The 15,174-nt window shown below is 41.2% G+C and overlaps 1 protein-coding gene across 4 annotated transcripts in view; it reads right to left on the bottom strand.

Moving 5' to 3' along the window:
• The window catches only part of LOC127860057 (cilia- and flagella-associated protein 44-like), a 67,570-nt gene that overhangs the window by 22,180 nt on the left and 30,216 nt on the right, over positions 1-15,174 (bottom strand). For all 4 annotated transcript variants that reach the window (XM_052397805.1, XM_052397808.1, XM_052397806.1 and 1 more), the window contains 9 exons: positions 14,959-15,174; positions 13,370-13,500; positions 11,390-11,574; positions 10,586-10,752; positions 6,024-6,212; positions 4,656-4,840; positions 3,848-4,004; positions 3,152-3,291; positions 975-1,103 (listed from right to left, as the gene is read on the bottom strand). In XM_052397805.1, coding sequence (XP_052253765.1) covers positions 975-1,103; positions 3,152-3,291; positions 3,848-4,004; positions 4,656-4,840; positions 6,024-6,212; positions 10,586-10,752; positions 11,390-11,574; positions 13,370-13,500; positions 14,959-15,174 — 1,499 coding nt within the window. The remainder of the gene's footprint in view (positions 1-974; positions 1,104-3,151; positions 3,292-3,847; positions 4,005-4,655; positions 4,841-6,023; positions 6,213-10,585; positions 10,753-11,389; positions 11,575-13,369; positions 13,501-14,958) is intronic.

Here is a 15,174-nt window from a genome sequence, read left to right as displayed (position 1 = left end):
TACACAAGAACCTGTTTCACCACCATAACACTAAGCAAAATACTATTGTTTAAAACCTTTTCTGCTGATAGTTATATTTCCCAGTAATTTTGGTTATTTTGAGGGATTTTATTTGTCTTATCCAAGACAATGCTGTAGTAAACAAACAGACCTCAGGTCAGCGTTCTTCATGATGACAATTTACCACCAAAAAGCATTACATAGAGGATATTTGTTGGATTCGGTGGATTATCAATTTTCACGAGTGATCATAGAAAATAATATTTTCACGAGTGAAAATATATATTTTATATGATCACGAGTGAATTAAAATCGATAATCCACCGAACCCAACAAATTTTCTTTTTATTTTATTCTTTTTTTCACAGTTTATATACATTGTAAAAGAGATTAACTAAAGAATTTCGTTGGGAAAATAACGTCATTTTGTCAAAAAATGACGTCATTTAACATAAACAGTGAAAATTATCGATAATTTTCACTGATAATTTTCATTGTTTGAAACAGTGAAATTATCAGTTTTAATTAACTGATATTTCTCTATAAACCACCGGAAAACATAAAATAAAACTGTTTAAACCTTTTCTAGTGATTGCAGTATTGCGCATTAATTTTCATATTTTTTAAGGATTATACCATTTGGGTGAACCATTAAACAGAGTTTAATGCATGTACGTAAAGTGCCATCTCAAAAGGGCCTGTGCAGTCCTCACAGGCTAATCTGGGATGACACTTTCAGCTTTAACCCTTTACCACTTAGAAACGTATTTTTACGCATTTGCAGTCCCTTAGAAAGTTAAATATAACTTAAGACCTTTCTTAAAGGCTTCATATCCAACCCTTAGTAACTGATGAGCAGCAAACAGCATAAAACCTGAACAGACTGTTCTGGTTTTATGCTGTTTGCACATACCCATTTTCACTTTGCTTCTGAGTGGGAGAGGGTTAAGAGAATACTGTGGTAACCAACTGACCTAAGGTCAGCGTTCTTCATGATGATGTCCAGTTTAAACTTGTCATGTCTCAGCAGTCTCAGCTCAGCATCAAAGTTGTCCTTGATCTCCTTGATGCGGCTCAACAGACGCTCCTGCTCATACGTCAACCTGAAATGGTACTATCCAGTGTTTTTTTTCATCATTTGGGGAATGGGGCCGAGTCACTTTGGATTGGGAAATTTTCAATTCTATTGCCTGAAATTGGGAAATTACTGTTGTTGATTTTATGCTTAGAAATACTTTAAAATTGATAATAAAAGTGATGTGAATATTATATTTTCTATGGTTCAACTTACAGAGCTAGATTTGGAGATAATTTGACATGTTTAGATTATTAAAAAAATATTTTTGGGGGGAAACCTTCCATTGGGAATTTTTAGGTCCCATTTGGGTAAAATATATACTTTTTTAAATGTCCCCCTACCGGACCCAAATTCGAAAAAAAAACACTGCTATCTGTATGAGCTTCTCACAAGGCCATAATGGCGTATTGGGTATGGTGTTTGCCTAGCTAATGAGAGGTCACAGGTTTGATCCCCACTGTGGGAGCATTCTTTAGATCAATCCAAACTGCACAACAACAATCGGGAAACCTAATCAAGGGCATTTAAAAAAAGCCTGAGAATTTTTATGAAATTGAGCTTAAACTGCAGCTTTGTCACAGACGTGACAAATACCCCCACATGCCGCATTGACACATAATATTTTGCATGTCGTCTTCACAAAAAACAGCGGACACCATGCTCAATTTTTAAAACGCACTACATGACTCCTTGACCTAGTTTTTGACCCAGAAAGGCCCATGTTATAACTTGGCCTTAAGATATCTCAATAAAACTTCTTACCAAGTTTGGTGAAGATCGGATGTAAACTACTTGAATCAGAGAGCAGACACCATGCTGAATGTTAAAAAACGCACTAAGTGACCCCGTGACCTAGTTTAAGGCCCGGAATGGCCCATGTTCAAACTTGTCCTAGAGATCATTTAGATAAAACTTGTGACCAAGTTTGGTTAGGATTGTATGAAAACTACTTGAATTAGAGAGCAGACAACATGGTGAGGTTTAAAATGCACTAAGATACCCCGTGACCTAGTTTTTGACCCGGCATGACCCATATTCAAACTTGACCTAGACATCATCTAGATACAACTTCTGATCAAGTTTGGTGAAGATTTGATGAAAACTACTTGAATTAGAGAGCAGACAACATTGTGATGTTTAAAACACACTAAGTAACCCCGTGACCTAGTTTTTGACCCGGCATGGCCCATGTTCGAACTTGGCCTAGACATCATCTAGTTACAACTTCTGACCAAGTTTGGTGAAGATCGGATGAAAACTACTTGAATTAGAGAGCTGACAACATGCTGAATGTTTAAAACGCACTAAGTGACCCTGTGACCTAGTTTTTGACCGGCAATGCCCATGTTCGAACTTGGCCTAGACATCGTGTAGATACAACTTTTGACCAAGTTTGGTGAAGATCGGATGAAAACTACTTGAATTAGAGAGCGGACACTTAATACGGACAGACCCCCTAAACTTCGTTTTTGGGGGCATAATAAATACGTTAAATTTAATTTATTCTATAATGCCAATTTTTCCACAACACATGTAGCATTAACTCTAGTTATTTGGATCAAGTGTCGATGCTGATTAATCATTGTTTGGTTTGAGTGTAAAGCTCTAAAATTGTAATAGGTACAAACATTATGATTTTGACTCAAGTTCTAATGCAATTTGAGCCTCTTTCTGGGAAAATTGGGCTTAATGCATGTGCATAGTGTTGTCCCAGATGAATCAGGCTTATCAGGGACAACACCTTCTGTCAAGACTATATGAACATTTAGAAAATAATTGCTTAAAACAAACATTTCCATAAAGGCAGAAAGTGTCATCCCTGATTAGCCTGTGCTGACTGCACAGGCTAACTTGGGATAACACTTTAGGCAGATGCATAAAGGCCAGTTTTCCCAGAATGAGGCTCAGTGAAAACAAACTCACATCCAGGCAAAAAGCACATTTGGTTCCTTCTTTATTGAAATGTGTTCAGAGTGTACATTACCTATCTTTAAGATTGATACCCCATTTCAGACTCTCTACGACCACCCCCCACCCCCACCCCCACCTCTGTCACACTGAACTGTTCTGTACCTGATGACTTCCACCTGTCTGAGCTGCACCTCCAAGGGAGACAACTCCTCCACCTCTGCCTCAGTTTCCTCCCCTGCTTTCTCTGTGCTCAGGGTGGTCGACTGCTTGGCAACTGGTACAGGCGAAGTTCTACCAGTATCCTGACAAACACAGCAATCAGTGTCAGACTTGCAGAAAACTTTAAATGCATTATTTTGTTTTCGCAATATCTAACATTTCCGAATTCAATCTGTTTTTCCCACTGTAACTATTCTAAAGCATAACAATCAACAAAAAGTCCCCATTTTAGAGAGTATATGTATTGTTATCTATATTTTTTTTGTCTAATAGTGTTTTCTGTTGTTTTACTGTTCAGAATAGTACACATTTTTGACAATTAAAAAACATATAATCTCTATGAAAAAGTCATTGCAAAAAGAACAGAAGTTTTATGTTTCCATATAAATAAATATGAGCCACGCTCTGGGAAACATGTGCCTGAAGTGTCATCAGGGATTAGCCTGTGCAGTCAGCACGGGCTAATCAGGCATGACACTTTTCTTCTAAACTGGATTTTTTACTAAAAAATACATTGAATGTGGAAAATGTTGTCTCTGATAAGCCTGTGAAGTCTGTAATCTAGGACAAAACTTCCCCCACATTCATTAAGCCCCATTTTCCCAGAACGTTTCTCATTAGTACATGCTTAGTCCTTACAGTTTTCTTGTCAGCTGCCGGTGGTGCTGCTCCCCCACCAAAGCCCCCGAAGCCTCCAAATCCCCCCTGCTCCTGTGCCCCCTTCTTGGCCGTGGCCGCCTTATCAGCCATCTCCTTCTTGAAGGCTACCAGGGTCTCACGCGTGTACTCCAGCTTCCTGTGGGCGAGAGGATTTAAACCTTAACCTCTCATCACGGCCTGCTCTGCCATTTGCTTTAACTGACCTCATACAGGGTGATCCAAGTTCAAACTTACTTTTAAGTTAAATATACGCCTAACATAAAAGTCGCTTTTCATGCGTTTGATTGTTTGAAATTTCATGTCCCTCTAATTCAAAACTCTGTATCCATAAATTACTGTCTCAGTAACTGAATTTTCTGTCTCCATGCATTTGATTTTTCTATTTCCCCACCCCTCTTATTTAAAACTCTGTTTCAATGCATTCAAACTCTGTCTTTTGCCACTGCCTCTAAAACAAAACTCTAACACTCCCAGAGGCGGAAATAATGTGATGATCTAAAGGAAATCATGTGGGCAAAATATACGCTAATCACTTTCTTGATAATATTGCTAAAAAAAATCAGCGGCATTTTAACAATCAATACTAAGTGATAAATGGTATAAAACAGCAAAAAATACCAGTCTCGGCATTGACGTTGCCATCTTGATTGTCAAGTGATTACCCCTTCTGACTCCATTAATCTTAAATCTAAAATTGTCCCACCCTTCTAATTAAAATCTTTTTTTCCATTGCATTAAAATTCCCCTCCAGAACAAATAAAAACTCTGCATTTCAAAATGCACTCACTTTTCTGGCATTTCCTCAGGGTGCATCTCCGGTACAGGGGGTATGGGTCTGATGACGTCTGCGCTCAGTTTTGCGTGCACCGCCTCCAGCTCTGCCGTCTGGTCCCGAATCTCCTCAATCACCTGTATCTTCCTGTCCCTTAACCGCAACAGACGCTGGTTGAAGTTGTACTTGTGCTCATGAATCTACAATCACAACAGAGGGTTGAAGTTGTACTGGTGCTCATGAATCTACAATCACAACAGAGGGTTAAGTTGTACTTGTGTTCATGAATCTACAATCACAACAGAGGGTTAAGTTGTACTTGTGTTCATGAATCTACAATCACAACAGTGGGTTGAAGTTGTACTTCTGTTCATGAATCTTCAATCACAACAGAGGGTTGAAGTAGTACTTGTGCTCATGAATCTACAATCACAACAGAGGGTTGAAGTTGTACTTGTGTTCATGAATCTACAATCACAACAGTGGGTTAGAGTTGTACTTGTTCTCATGAATCTACAATCACAACAGAGGGTTGAAATTGTACTTGTGCTCATGAATCTACAATCACAACAGAGGGTTGAAGTTGTACTTGTGCTCATGAATCTACAATCACAACAGAGGGTTGAAGTTGTACTTGTGCTCATGAATCTACAATCAAAACAATATAACCCAGCCAATTTAACCCAGCTTGAAAAATCCCAACCACTAAGGGGATTGAACCCGGGACCTCCCAGTTCCAAATCAGACAGACGCTCTACCCCGTCGCTATAAAAGCTAGCTCATATAGCAAGACAGTATAAATTCTCCTTATACCAAACCCTGCATCACACACCACCTCCAATTAAGAAATTCTTTCACGAATTGCCCCATACCAAAATATCTGAGTGACATCTGATACACATGGTGGGTGCTCCACATTGGGCGCCAATGTCTTTAGGTCTTTAAGATACTATAAAAGTACCTTTGGAATACAAATTAGCCTGGCTCTGAAAAAACAGAGCGTAATTCATGTGCAGAAAATTGTTGTCCAATATAGCACAGGCTAATTAGGGACAACACTTCAGCTTTTTTGGCAAACTTTTGTTTAAAGAAAGTCTTTTTTATCAGTAAACAGTAATCCACTTTAGGTGGAAAGTGTCGTCCCTGATTAGCGTGTGTTATATTTGAAGACATGCAGACAAAGACAGCAAGCAGTTAGGTGTTTATATGTGCAATTTTACTTCACATATGGCAAATTATCACACATCATTAACAGGAAAATAAACTGAAAGCAATTTTAATTTGTCATTAGCCCCAAGCTATATCATGTAGTTGTTATTCTCCAAAATTGAATACTTTGTCAAAGGTTAAGTTGGATTACTACCTGAGAAAGTCAACACTTACCAGATCCTTCAATATGAGGAGTCTTCCCCGTGCCTTCTCCACGTTCATGCGGAGATGGTCTGGCACAACGTAGTTGTTGGCGGTCTTCAGTTTGTAGTCCCCCATGTTGTCCTTGGCCTCCTTGATTGCGGCGATGTCACTCGGGTCCTCATAGTCATCGTCAGGCTTCGTCTCGTATAGCTCCACCCACTGTGGTATAAGGGGAGGGAAAACATGAGTGGGATTGGTTATTTATCTTTTATAGCTCCACCCACTGTGGTATAAGGGGAGGAAATACATGAGTGGGATCTGTTATTTATCTCGTATAGCTCCACCCACTGTGGTATAGGGAGAGGGAATACATTGGGAGTGGGATTGGTTATTTATGTTACATGAGCTTCTGGGAAAATGTGGTTTAATGCATGTGTGTAAAGTGTCTCACCAGATAGCCTGTGCAGTCTGCACAAGATAATCAGGCATGACACTTTCTCACCAGATAGCCTGTGCAGTCTGCACAAGATAATCAGGCATGACACTTTCTCACCAGATAGCCTGTGCAGTCTGCACAAGATAATCAGGCATGACACTTTCTCACCAGATAGCCTGTGCAGTCTGCACAAGATAATCAGGCATGACACTTTCTCACCAGATAGCCTGTGCAGTCTGCACAAGATAATCAGGCATGACACTTTCTCACCAGATAGCCTGTGCAGTCTGCACAAGATAATCAGGCATGACACTTTCCGCTGCCTGTGCAGTCTGCACAAGATAATCAGGCATGACACTTTCTCACCAGATAGCCTGTGCAGTCTGCACAAGATAATCAGGCATGACACTTTCTCACCAGATAGCCTGTGCAGTCTGCACAAGATAATCAGGCATGACACTTTCTCACCAGATAGCCTGTGCAGTCTGCACAAGATAATCAGGCATGACACTTTCTCACCAGATAGCCTGTGCAGTCTGCACAAGATAATCAGGCATGACACTTTCTCACCAGATAGCCTGTGCAGTCTGCACAAGATAATCAGGCATGACACTTTCTCACCAGATAGCCTGTGCAGTCTGCACAAGATAATCAGGCATGACACTTTCTCACCAGATAGCCTGTGCAGTCTGCACAAGATAATCAGGCATGACACTTTCTCACCAGATAGCCTGTGCAGTCTGCACAAGATAATCAGGCATGACACTTTCTCACCAGATAGCCTGTGCAGTCTGCACAAGATAATCAGGCATGACACTTTCTCACCAGATAGCCTGTGCAGTCTGCACAAGATAATCAGGCATGACACTTTCTCACCAGATAGCCTGTGCAGTCTGCACAAGATAATCAGGCATGACACTTTCTCACCAGATAGCCTGTGCAGTCTGCACAAGATAATCAGGCATGACACTTTCTCACCAGATAGCCTGTGCAGTCTGCACAAGATAATCAGGCATGACACTTTCTCACCAGATAGCCTGTGCAGTCTGCACAAGATAATCAGGCATGACACTTTCTCACCAGATAGCCTGTGCAGTCTGCACAAGATAATCAGGCATGACACTTTCTCACCAGATAGCCTGTGCAGTCTGCACAAGATAATCAGGCATGACACTTTCTCACCAGATAGCCTGTGCAGTCTGCACAAGATAATCAGGCATGACACTTTCTCACCAGATAGCCTGTGCAGTCTGCACAAGATAATCAGGCATGACACTTTCTCACCAGATAGCCTGTGCAGTCTGCACAGATAATCAGGCATGACACTTTCTCACCAGATAGCCTGTGCAGTCTGCACAAGATAATCAGGCATGACACTTTCTCACCAGATAGCCTGTGCAGTCTGCACAAGATAATCAGGCATGACACTTTCTCACCAGATAGCCTGTGCAGTCTGCACAAGATAATCAGGCATGACACTTTCTCACCAGATAGCCTGTGCAGTCTGCACAAGATAATCAGGCATGACACTTTCTCACCAGATAGCCTGTGCAGTCTGCACAAGATAATCAGGCATGACACTTTCTCACCAGATAGCCTGTGCAGTCTGCACAAGATAATCAGGCATGACACTTTCTCACCAGATAGCCTGTGCAGTCTGCACAAGATAATCAGGCATGACACTTTCTCACCAGATAGCCTGTGCAGTCTGCACAAGATAATCAGGCATGACACTTTCTCACCAGATAGCCTGTGCAGTCTGCACAAGATAATCAGGCATGACACTTTCTCACCAGATAGCCTGTGCAGTCTGCACAAGATAATCAGGCATGACACTTTCTCACCAGATAGCCTGTGCAGTCTGCACAAGATAATCAGGCATGACACTTTCTCACCAGATAGCCTGTGCAGTCTGCACAAGATAATCAGGCATGACACTTTCTCACCAGATAGCCTGTGCAGTCTGCACAAGATAATCAGGCATGACACTTTCTCACCAGATAGCCTGTGCAGTCTGCACAAGATAATCAGGCATGACACTTTCTCACCAGATAGCCTGTGCAGTCTGCACAAGATAATCAGGCATGACACTTTCTCACCAGATAGCCTGTGCAGTCTGCACAAGATAATCAGGCATGACACTTTCTCACCAGATAGCCTGTGCAGTCTGCACAAGATAATCAGGCATGACACTTTCTCACCAGATAGCCTGTGCAGTCTGCACAAGATAATCAGGCATGACACTTTCTCACCAGATAGCCTGTGCAGTCTGCACAAGATAATCAGGCATGACACTTTCTCACCAGATAGCCTGTGCAGTCTGCACAAGATAATCAGGCATGACACTTTCTCACCAGATAGCCTGTGCAGTCTGCACAAGATAATCAGGCATGACACTTTCTCACCAGATAGCCTGTGCAGTCTGCACAAGATAATCAGGCATGACACTTTCTCACCAGATAGCCTGTGCAGTCTGCACAAGATAATCAGGCATGACACTTTCTCACCAGATAGCCTGTGCAGTCTGCACAAGATAATCAGGCATGACACTTTCTCACCAGATAGCCTGTGCAGTCTGCACAAGATAATCAGGCATGACACTTTCTCACCAGATAGCCTGTGCAGTCTGCACAAGATAATCAGGCATGACACTTTCTCACCAGATAGCCTGTGCAGTCTGCACAAGATAATCAGGCATGACACTTTCTCACCAGATAGCCTGTGCAGTCTGCACAAGATAATCAGGCATGACACTTTCTCACCAGATAGCCTGTGCAGTCTGCACAAGATAATCAGGCATGACACTTTCTCACCAGATAGCCTGTGCAGTCTGCACAAGATAATCAGGCATGACACTTTCTCACCAGATAGCCTGTGCAGTCTGCACAAGATAATCAGGCATGACACTTTCTCACCAGATAGCCTGTGCAGTCTGCACAAGATAATCAGGCATGACACTTTCTCACCAGATAGCCTGTGCAGTCTGCACAAGATAATCAGGCATGACACTTTCTCACCAGATAGCCTGTGCAGTCTGCACAAGATAATCAGGCATGACACTTTCTCACCAGATAGCCTGTGCAGTCTGCACAAGATAATCAGGCATGACACTTTCTCACCAGATAGCCTGTGCAGTCTGCACAAGATAATCAGGCATGACACTTTCTCACCAGATAGCCTGTGCAGTCTGCACAAGATAATCAGGCATGACACTTTCTCACCAGATAGCCTGTGCAGTCTGCACAAGATAATCAGGCATGACACTTTCTCACCAGATAGCCTGTGCAGTCTGCACAAGATAATCAGGCATGACACTTTCTCACCAGATAGCCTGTGCAGTCTGCACAAGATAATCAGGCATGACACTTTCTCACCAGATAGCCTGTGCAGTCTGCACAAGATAATCAGGCATGACACTTTCTCACCAGATAGCCTGTGCAGTCTGCACAAGATAATCAGGCATGACACTTTCTCACCAGATAGCCTGTGCAGTCTGCACAAGATAATCAGGCATGACACTTTCTCACCAGATAGCCTGTGCAGTCTGCACAAGATAATCAGGCATGACACTTTCCGCTTAAACTGTATTTTTTTTAGAAGAGACCTCTTTTAAATGAAAAAATTAATAAATAATACCGGAAAGTGTGTCCCTGATAATGCTTATCTGATACAATACTGTATGTACATGCATTAAGCCCAGTTTTCCCAGTGCACTGCTCATATATTTTTTTATAGATTTATCAAATGCATTAAAGAAAACACTCTTGAAACATTTCCTGCTGGGAAGATCCAATCATGTATACCTTTGGAAACATCTTTAAAATGTTTCCTCAATAGGGGTTAAATCAGGGACCTCCCACATGCATACTGTATCAACTTTTATGTGTCAAACTAATTTGTTTTTTAAGGCTGAAAATAAGAGGAGAGGTAATATTTTTAAGAATAAATTGTACCAGTTGCATGAACTGGGTGGGTGAGACAAAGCAGCCTTGCTACATTAAGGGAAACAATGCAAGTCACTTATCAGAAACGGCTTGATAAATGCTAAAGTATACACACACAAAAACACAAAACCCCAGATGACATTAAAAATTGAAACTGACAGGACATTGGAAAACCCATATACACATACAAATCAATATTGTACTGTACTAACCATGGCTTTTCTTTCTGCCCGTTTTCTCTTCTTCTCCTCGACCTTGAGCAATGCCTTGGTGATCCTCTCACCCATGCTGCCTTTCAGGGTTGTGCTGACCTTGGCTCCGCCCTGGTCGTCTTGCCTGTCCCCTCCCTGACCCGTTGAGTCAGTCAGTCGACCAGCACCTGCCAGAACAGAAGTGGTTTGTCAAAGTTATAAATGTAAAAATATAGCTTGAACATATGTTTGTCACCTGTATGTAAGAATGTAAAAAGTTTGCTCTCAGATTAATTTTTTCTACTCAAAATCAGAACCTTCGCATAACCAAATTTGTATCATGGTCCTTAAGATGTGTTGTTTAAAGAGTTTCCACTCAATAAGTTTTATTTATAATAATTAATAAGTAATAATATAATTTATATTATTTATTAAACTTGATACATTCAGGAAATGAATAAAATATATGGGTATGTATTTCAGGATTGCACCTTTTCTATAGCTATGGAGAAAGGTTGAGCTAAAAAGGTGAATGCGACCACAAAATGGGCCTCAATCTAGGAAAACTGGGCTTAATGCATTTGCATAGTGTCATTGCAGATTAGCCAGTCTGCAAGGATAATCAGGGACAACAGTTTCCACTTTTATGGTATTTTTTGTTTAAGATTTAAGTCTCTTAGCAAAATTAAATTTAAACAGAAAGTGTTGTTCCTTATTCGCCTGTGCAGACTGTACAGGCCAATCTGGGACGACGCTTTCCGCACATGCATTAAACCCTCTTTTCCCAGAAAGAGGCTCAAATAGTAAAATGTCAGAGGGAAGTACCAGTCAGAAGATCCCTGGTGGGGTCACGTGTCATATCGTCCCTGATTTGTGTCTTCCTTCTCTCAAAGTCTGCCTTGAGGTGGTAGAAGTCATCCGACAGTTTGGAGGCTCTGAAGCTGGCTACCTCGTGGGGCGTCGCGAAGGCTTTCACAACTATACGATCGCATTCCACCACATCTTTAAATCTGTGAAGTCATCAGTAGAAAGAATAACCAACATATACGAAACAAGCGATTTTTTCCTTCTTTATAAAGTACCGGAAGACGGCAGTTTCCAAATAGGGAAAAATATACAAATTTCCCAATTGCTGTAAAAAAAAAAATATCTCAATTTTAAAGGTTTCCAAAAAAAATAATTAAAAATCAAATTTATAAATAAAATGCAAAATTAAATTAAGCTATCATTGCTTGATATAATGGACCAGCGTTAGTTGTACCGAGGGATTAGTAATTTTTTCCTCAAATCAAGCTAATTAGGTGATCTGTCCATTGGGCTGGTACCGGTACTTTTCCGATTTGAGCTAAACAAATCTCTGAAAACTGAAGTACTAATGCTGAATAATATTTTTATCTTAGGTTTCAAACTTTCCAAAGATGAGTTAAAAATCCTTGATGTTACATTTCAGAGTAGGAGGAAGTTTCTGAATTTTCAACAAAAATCAGACGATTAATCATTTTTACAAAGCTTCGGGTTTAAACAATCTCCAACTCAGTTTTAATCTTTAAAATACAGACAAGACAATAAATGATTTGAATTAATACTTAATTTTTTTTACATTGATAATGTAGTTAGTATTCAACAATAATAAATATTTCCAAAAGCAACTGTAAACTAATTCCAGATGACACTCTAAGACGACCTAAACCATATATTTGTTTAGAAGAGTCTGCCCTAAAAAACAACATTCAATCAGAAAGTGTTGTGCCTGACTAGCAGGTGCAAACTGCAAAGGCTAATCTGGGACGCACATGCATTAAGCTAATTTTTACCGAGCTCAGTTCATTTGATTTATTTTAAGTCTCAGGTTGAAATTAAATGTTGGCCTTCCTGTAGCCTGCATTCTTTTTGTCTAATTCTCAGAGACAGTGACCACACAGGCTGACTACTGCACCTCTTCCTAAGTTTCTCCAGTGCGATCCTCTGTTTCTCTGACTCCCAGGCCAGCTCCCTCCTCACCAGCTCTATCTAACCTCTTCCTAAGTTTCTCCAATGCAATCCTCTGCTTCTCGGACTCCCAGGCCAGCTTCCTCCTCACCAGCTCTATCTTACCTATTCCTAAATTTTTCCAGTGCAATACTCTGTTTCTCTGACTCCCAGGCCAGCTCTCTCCTCACCAGCTCTATCTTACCTCTTCCTGAGTTTCTCCAATGCAATCCTCTGCTTCTCTGACTCCCAGGCCAGCTCTCTCCTCACCAGCTCTATCTTACCTCTTCCTGAGTTTCTCCAGTGCAATCCTCTGCTTCTCTGACTCCCAGGCCAGCTCTCTCCTCACCAGCTCTATCTTACCTTTTCCTGAGTTTCTCCAGTGCAATCCTCTGCTTCTCGGACTCCCAGGCCAGCTCTCTCCTCACCAGCTCTATCTTACCTCTTCCTGAGTTTCTCCAGTAAGATCCACTGCTCCTCTGACTCCTAGGCCAGCTCTCTCCTCACCAGCTCTATCTTACCTCTTCCAGAGTTTCTCCAATGCGATCCTCTGCTTCTCAGACTCCCAGGCCAGCTCTCCCCTCACCAGCTCTATCTTACCTCTTCCTGAGTTTCTCCAGTAAGATCCTCTGCTTCTCTGACTCCCAGGCCAGCTCTCTCCTCACCAGCTCTATCTTACCTCTTCCTAAGTTTCTCCAGTGCGATCCTCTGTTTCTCTGACTCCCAGGCCAGCTCTCTCCTCACCAGCTCTATCTTACCTCTTCCTGAGTTTCTCCAGTGCGATCCTCTGCTTCTCTGACTCCCAGGCCAGCTCTCTCCTCACCAGCTCTATCTTACCTCTTCCTGAGTTTCTCCAGTGCAATCCTCTGTTTCTCTGACTCCCAGGCCAGCTCTCTCCTCACCAGCTCTATCTTCTCCCTCTTGTGTCTCTCCAACTCCTCCTTGATTTCACGGTCCATCTCAAACTCCTAGAATAAAGAAATGGCAAATCCAGTTTTGCTTTTGAAGGTATGGACAAAAGAAGGAGGGAGCAATACAAAGACAAATGGCAAACCTAAAGCTCAAGCAGATTTGGGAAGACACTTCACACATATTAACCCTTTACCACTCAGAAATGTATTTTGACACATTTGTATTCCCCCAGAAAGTGAAATTTAATGAAAGACCTTTCTTATATGATTCATAGCATCATATGCAACCCTTAGATACTGATTTGCAGCAAACAGCATAAAACCTGAACAGGCTGCGAGTTACTCGTTCTGGTTTTTTGCTGTTTGCACATATCCATTTTCACTTTTCTTCTGAGTTAAAAATGGTTAAATAAATCCCATATCCCTGAGCAAGCTCGATTCCTGTAATACGATTTATACCATGCTTCAGGGTCCAAAAATCTCCAACCTTTTTAAATCTTTAAAATGCTGACACAACAGCAAATGATTTGTTTGTACTTGTTCAGAATTTTTGTCAGACTTTAATGTACTTTCGTTTTGAACAATAATTAATATTTCCAAAAGCAGCTGTATTTCCTGTTGTTGTTTTTTCTGGCCACAAAATTAACCCTTAACCATTTTGATACGTATTTTGACACATTTGCAGTCACTTACACAATTAAATTTAATTAAAGACATTTCTAAGTAGATTCAAGTGTTAAAGGCTTCATCTCCACCCCTTTGATATTAATGAACAGCAAACAGCATAAAACCTGAACAGACTGCAACTTACTCAAGGACTGTTCTGGTTTTATGCTGCCTGCACATATCAATATTCACTTTGCTTCTGAGTGGTAAAGGGATCAACACACCTGAGTTTATTTATAGTTATTCCAGTTATGCATATGAATGTACGGACAAACAGAGGAAGGGGTTGATAGAAAGACATAGGGAAAACCTTACGACCAAGGTGCACTCCTAGTTTTATAACAATATCCTACTTACTTTTTGAGTTTTAACAATTGTATGTTGTTTTTTTTCAATCTGGTGAAAAATGAGGTGTCCCATGGGTCCAACATAATCCTCACATTGTCTTTTTTAAATATGCCAAGTTTCATCCAATTATAGTTTTGCAGATGGCCTAATTGATAGATGGGTGACAAACCAACAGAAACACTGGTAAGAGCATCTCATAAGAAAAAACTATTTTCATTATTGAATTATTGAGCCCCATTCTGGAAAAATAGACTTAATGCGTACTGTGTCATCTTAGATAAGCCTGTGCAGTCCACACAGTGATGACAGTTTCCACCAAAACTGGATTTTACGCTAAAAAGAGACTTCTTTTAGAAGAAAAAAAAGCGGGAAAGTGCCTTCCCTGATTAGCCTGAGCAGACTGCACAGGCTAATCAGAGACAAAACTGTTTGCACATGCATTAAGCCAGATTTTCACACAGTGGAGCTAATTCGAACACTAAAACCCCAGTGCAGTCATACATCTTTGTGCAGCCTGAGGTGTCCTGGCAGGGCCTCATTCTGCTCCAGGAGCTGTTTGAACATGCGTCTCATCTTGGTGATGTGGCGCCTCACTTCTTTCTTCTTCTCCTCAGCCTCCCTCATCATCTTGTCGTGCTCTGCCTTCTGTTTGGCCTCCTCTATGCTGTATGCCTTCGGGTCCTGGATGTCGTCTGGCAGGTTCTTGTCATCCAGTTT

Source organism: Dreissena polymorpha, chromosome 15 (assembly GCF_020536995.1).
Source record: "Dreissena polymorpha isolate Duluth1 chromosome 15, UMN_Dpol_1.0, whole genome shotgun sequence".
In the NCBI taxonomy this organism is placed as follows: domain Eukaryota; kingdom Metazoa; phylum Mollusca; class Bivalvia; order Myida; family Dreissenidae; genus Dreissena; species Dreissena polymorpha.
The sequence above is the reverse complement of the archived record's forward strand: the minus strand, read 5'-3'. Positions and strand labels throughout refer to the sequence as shown.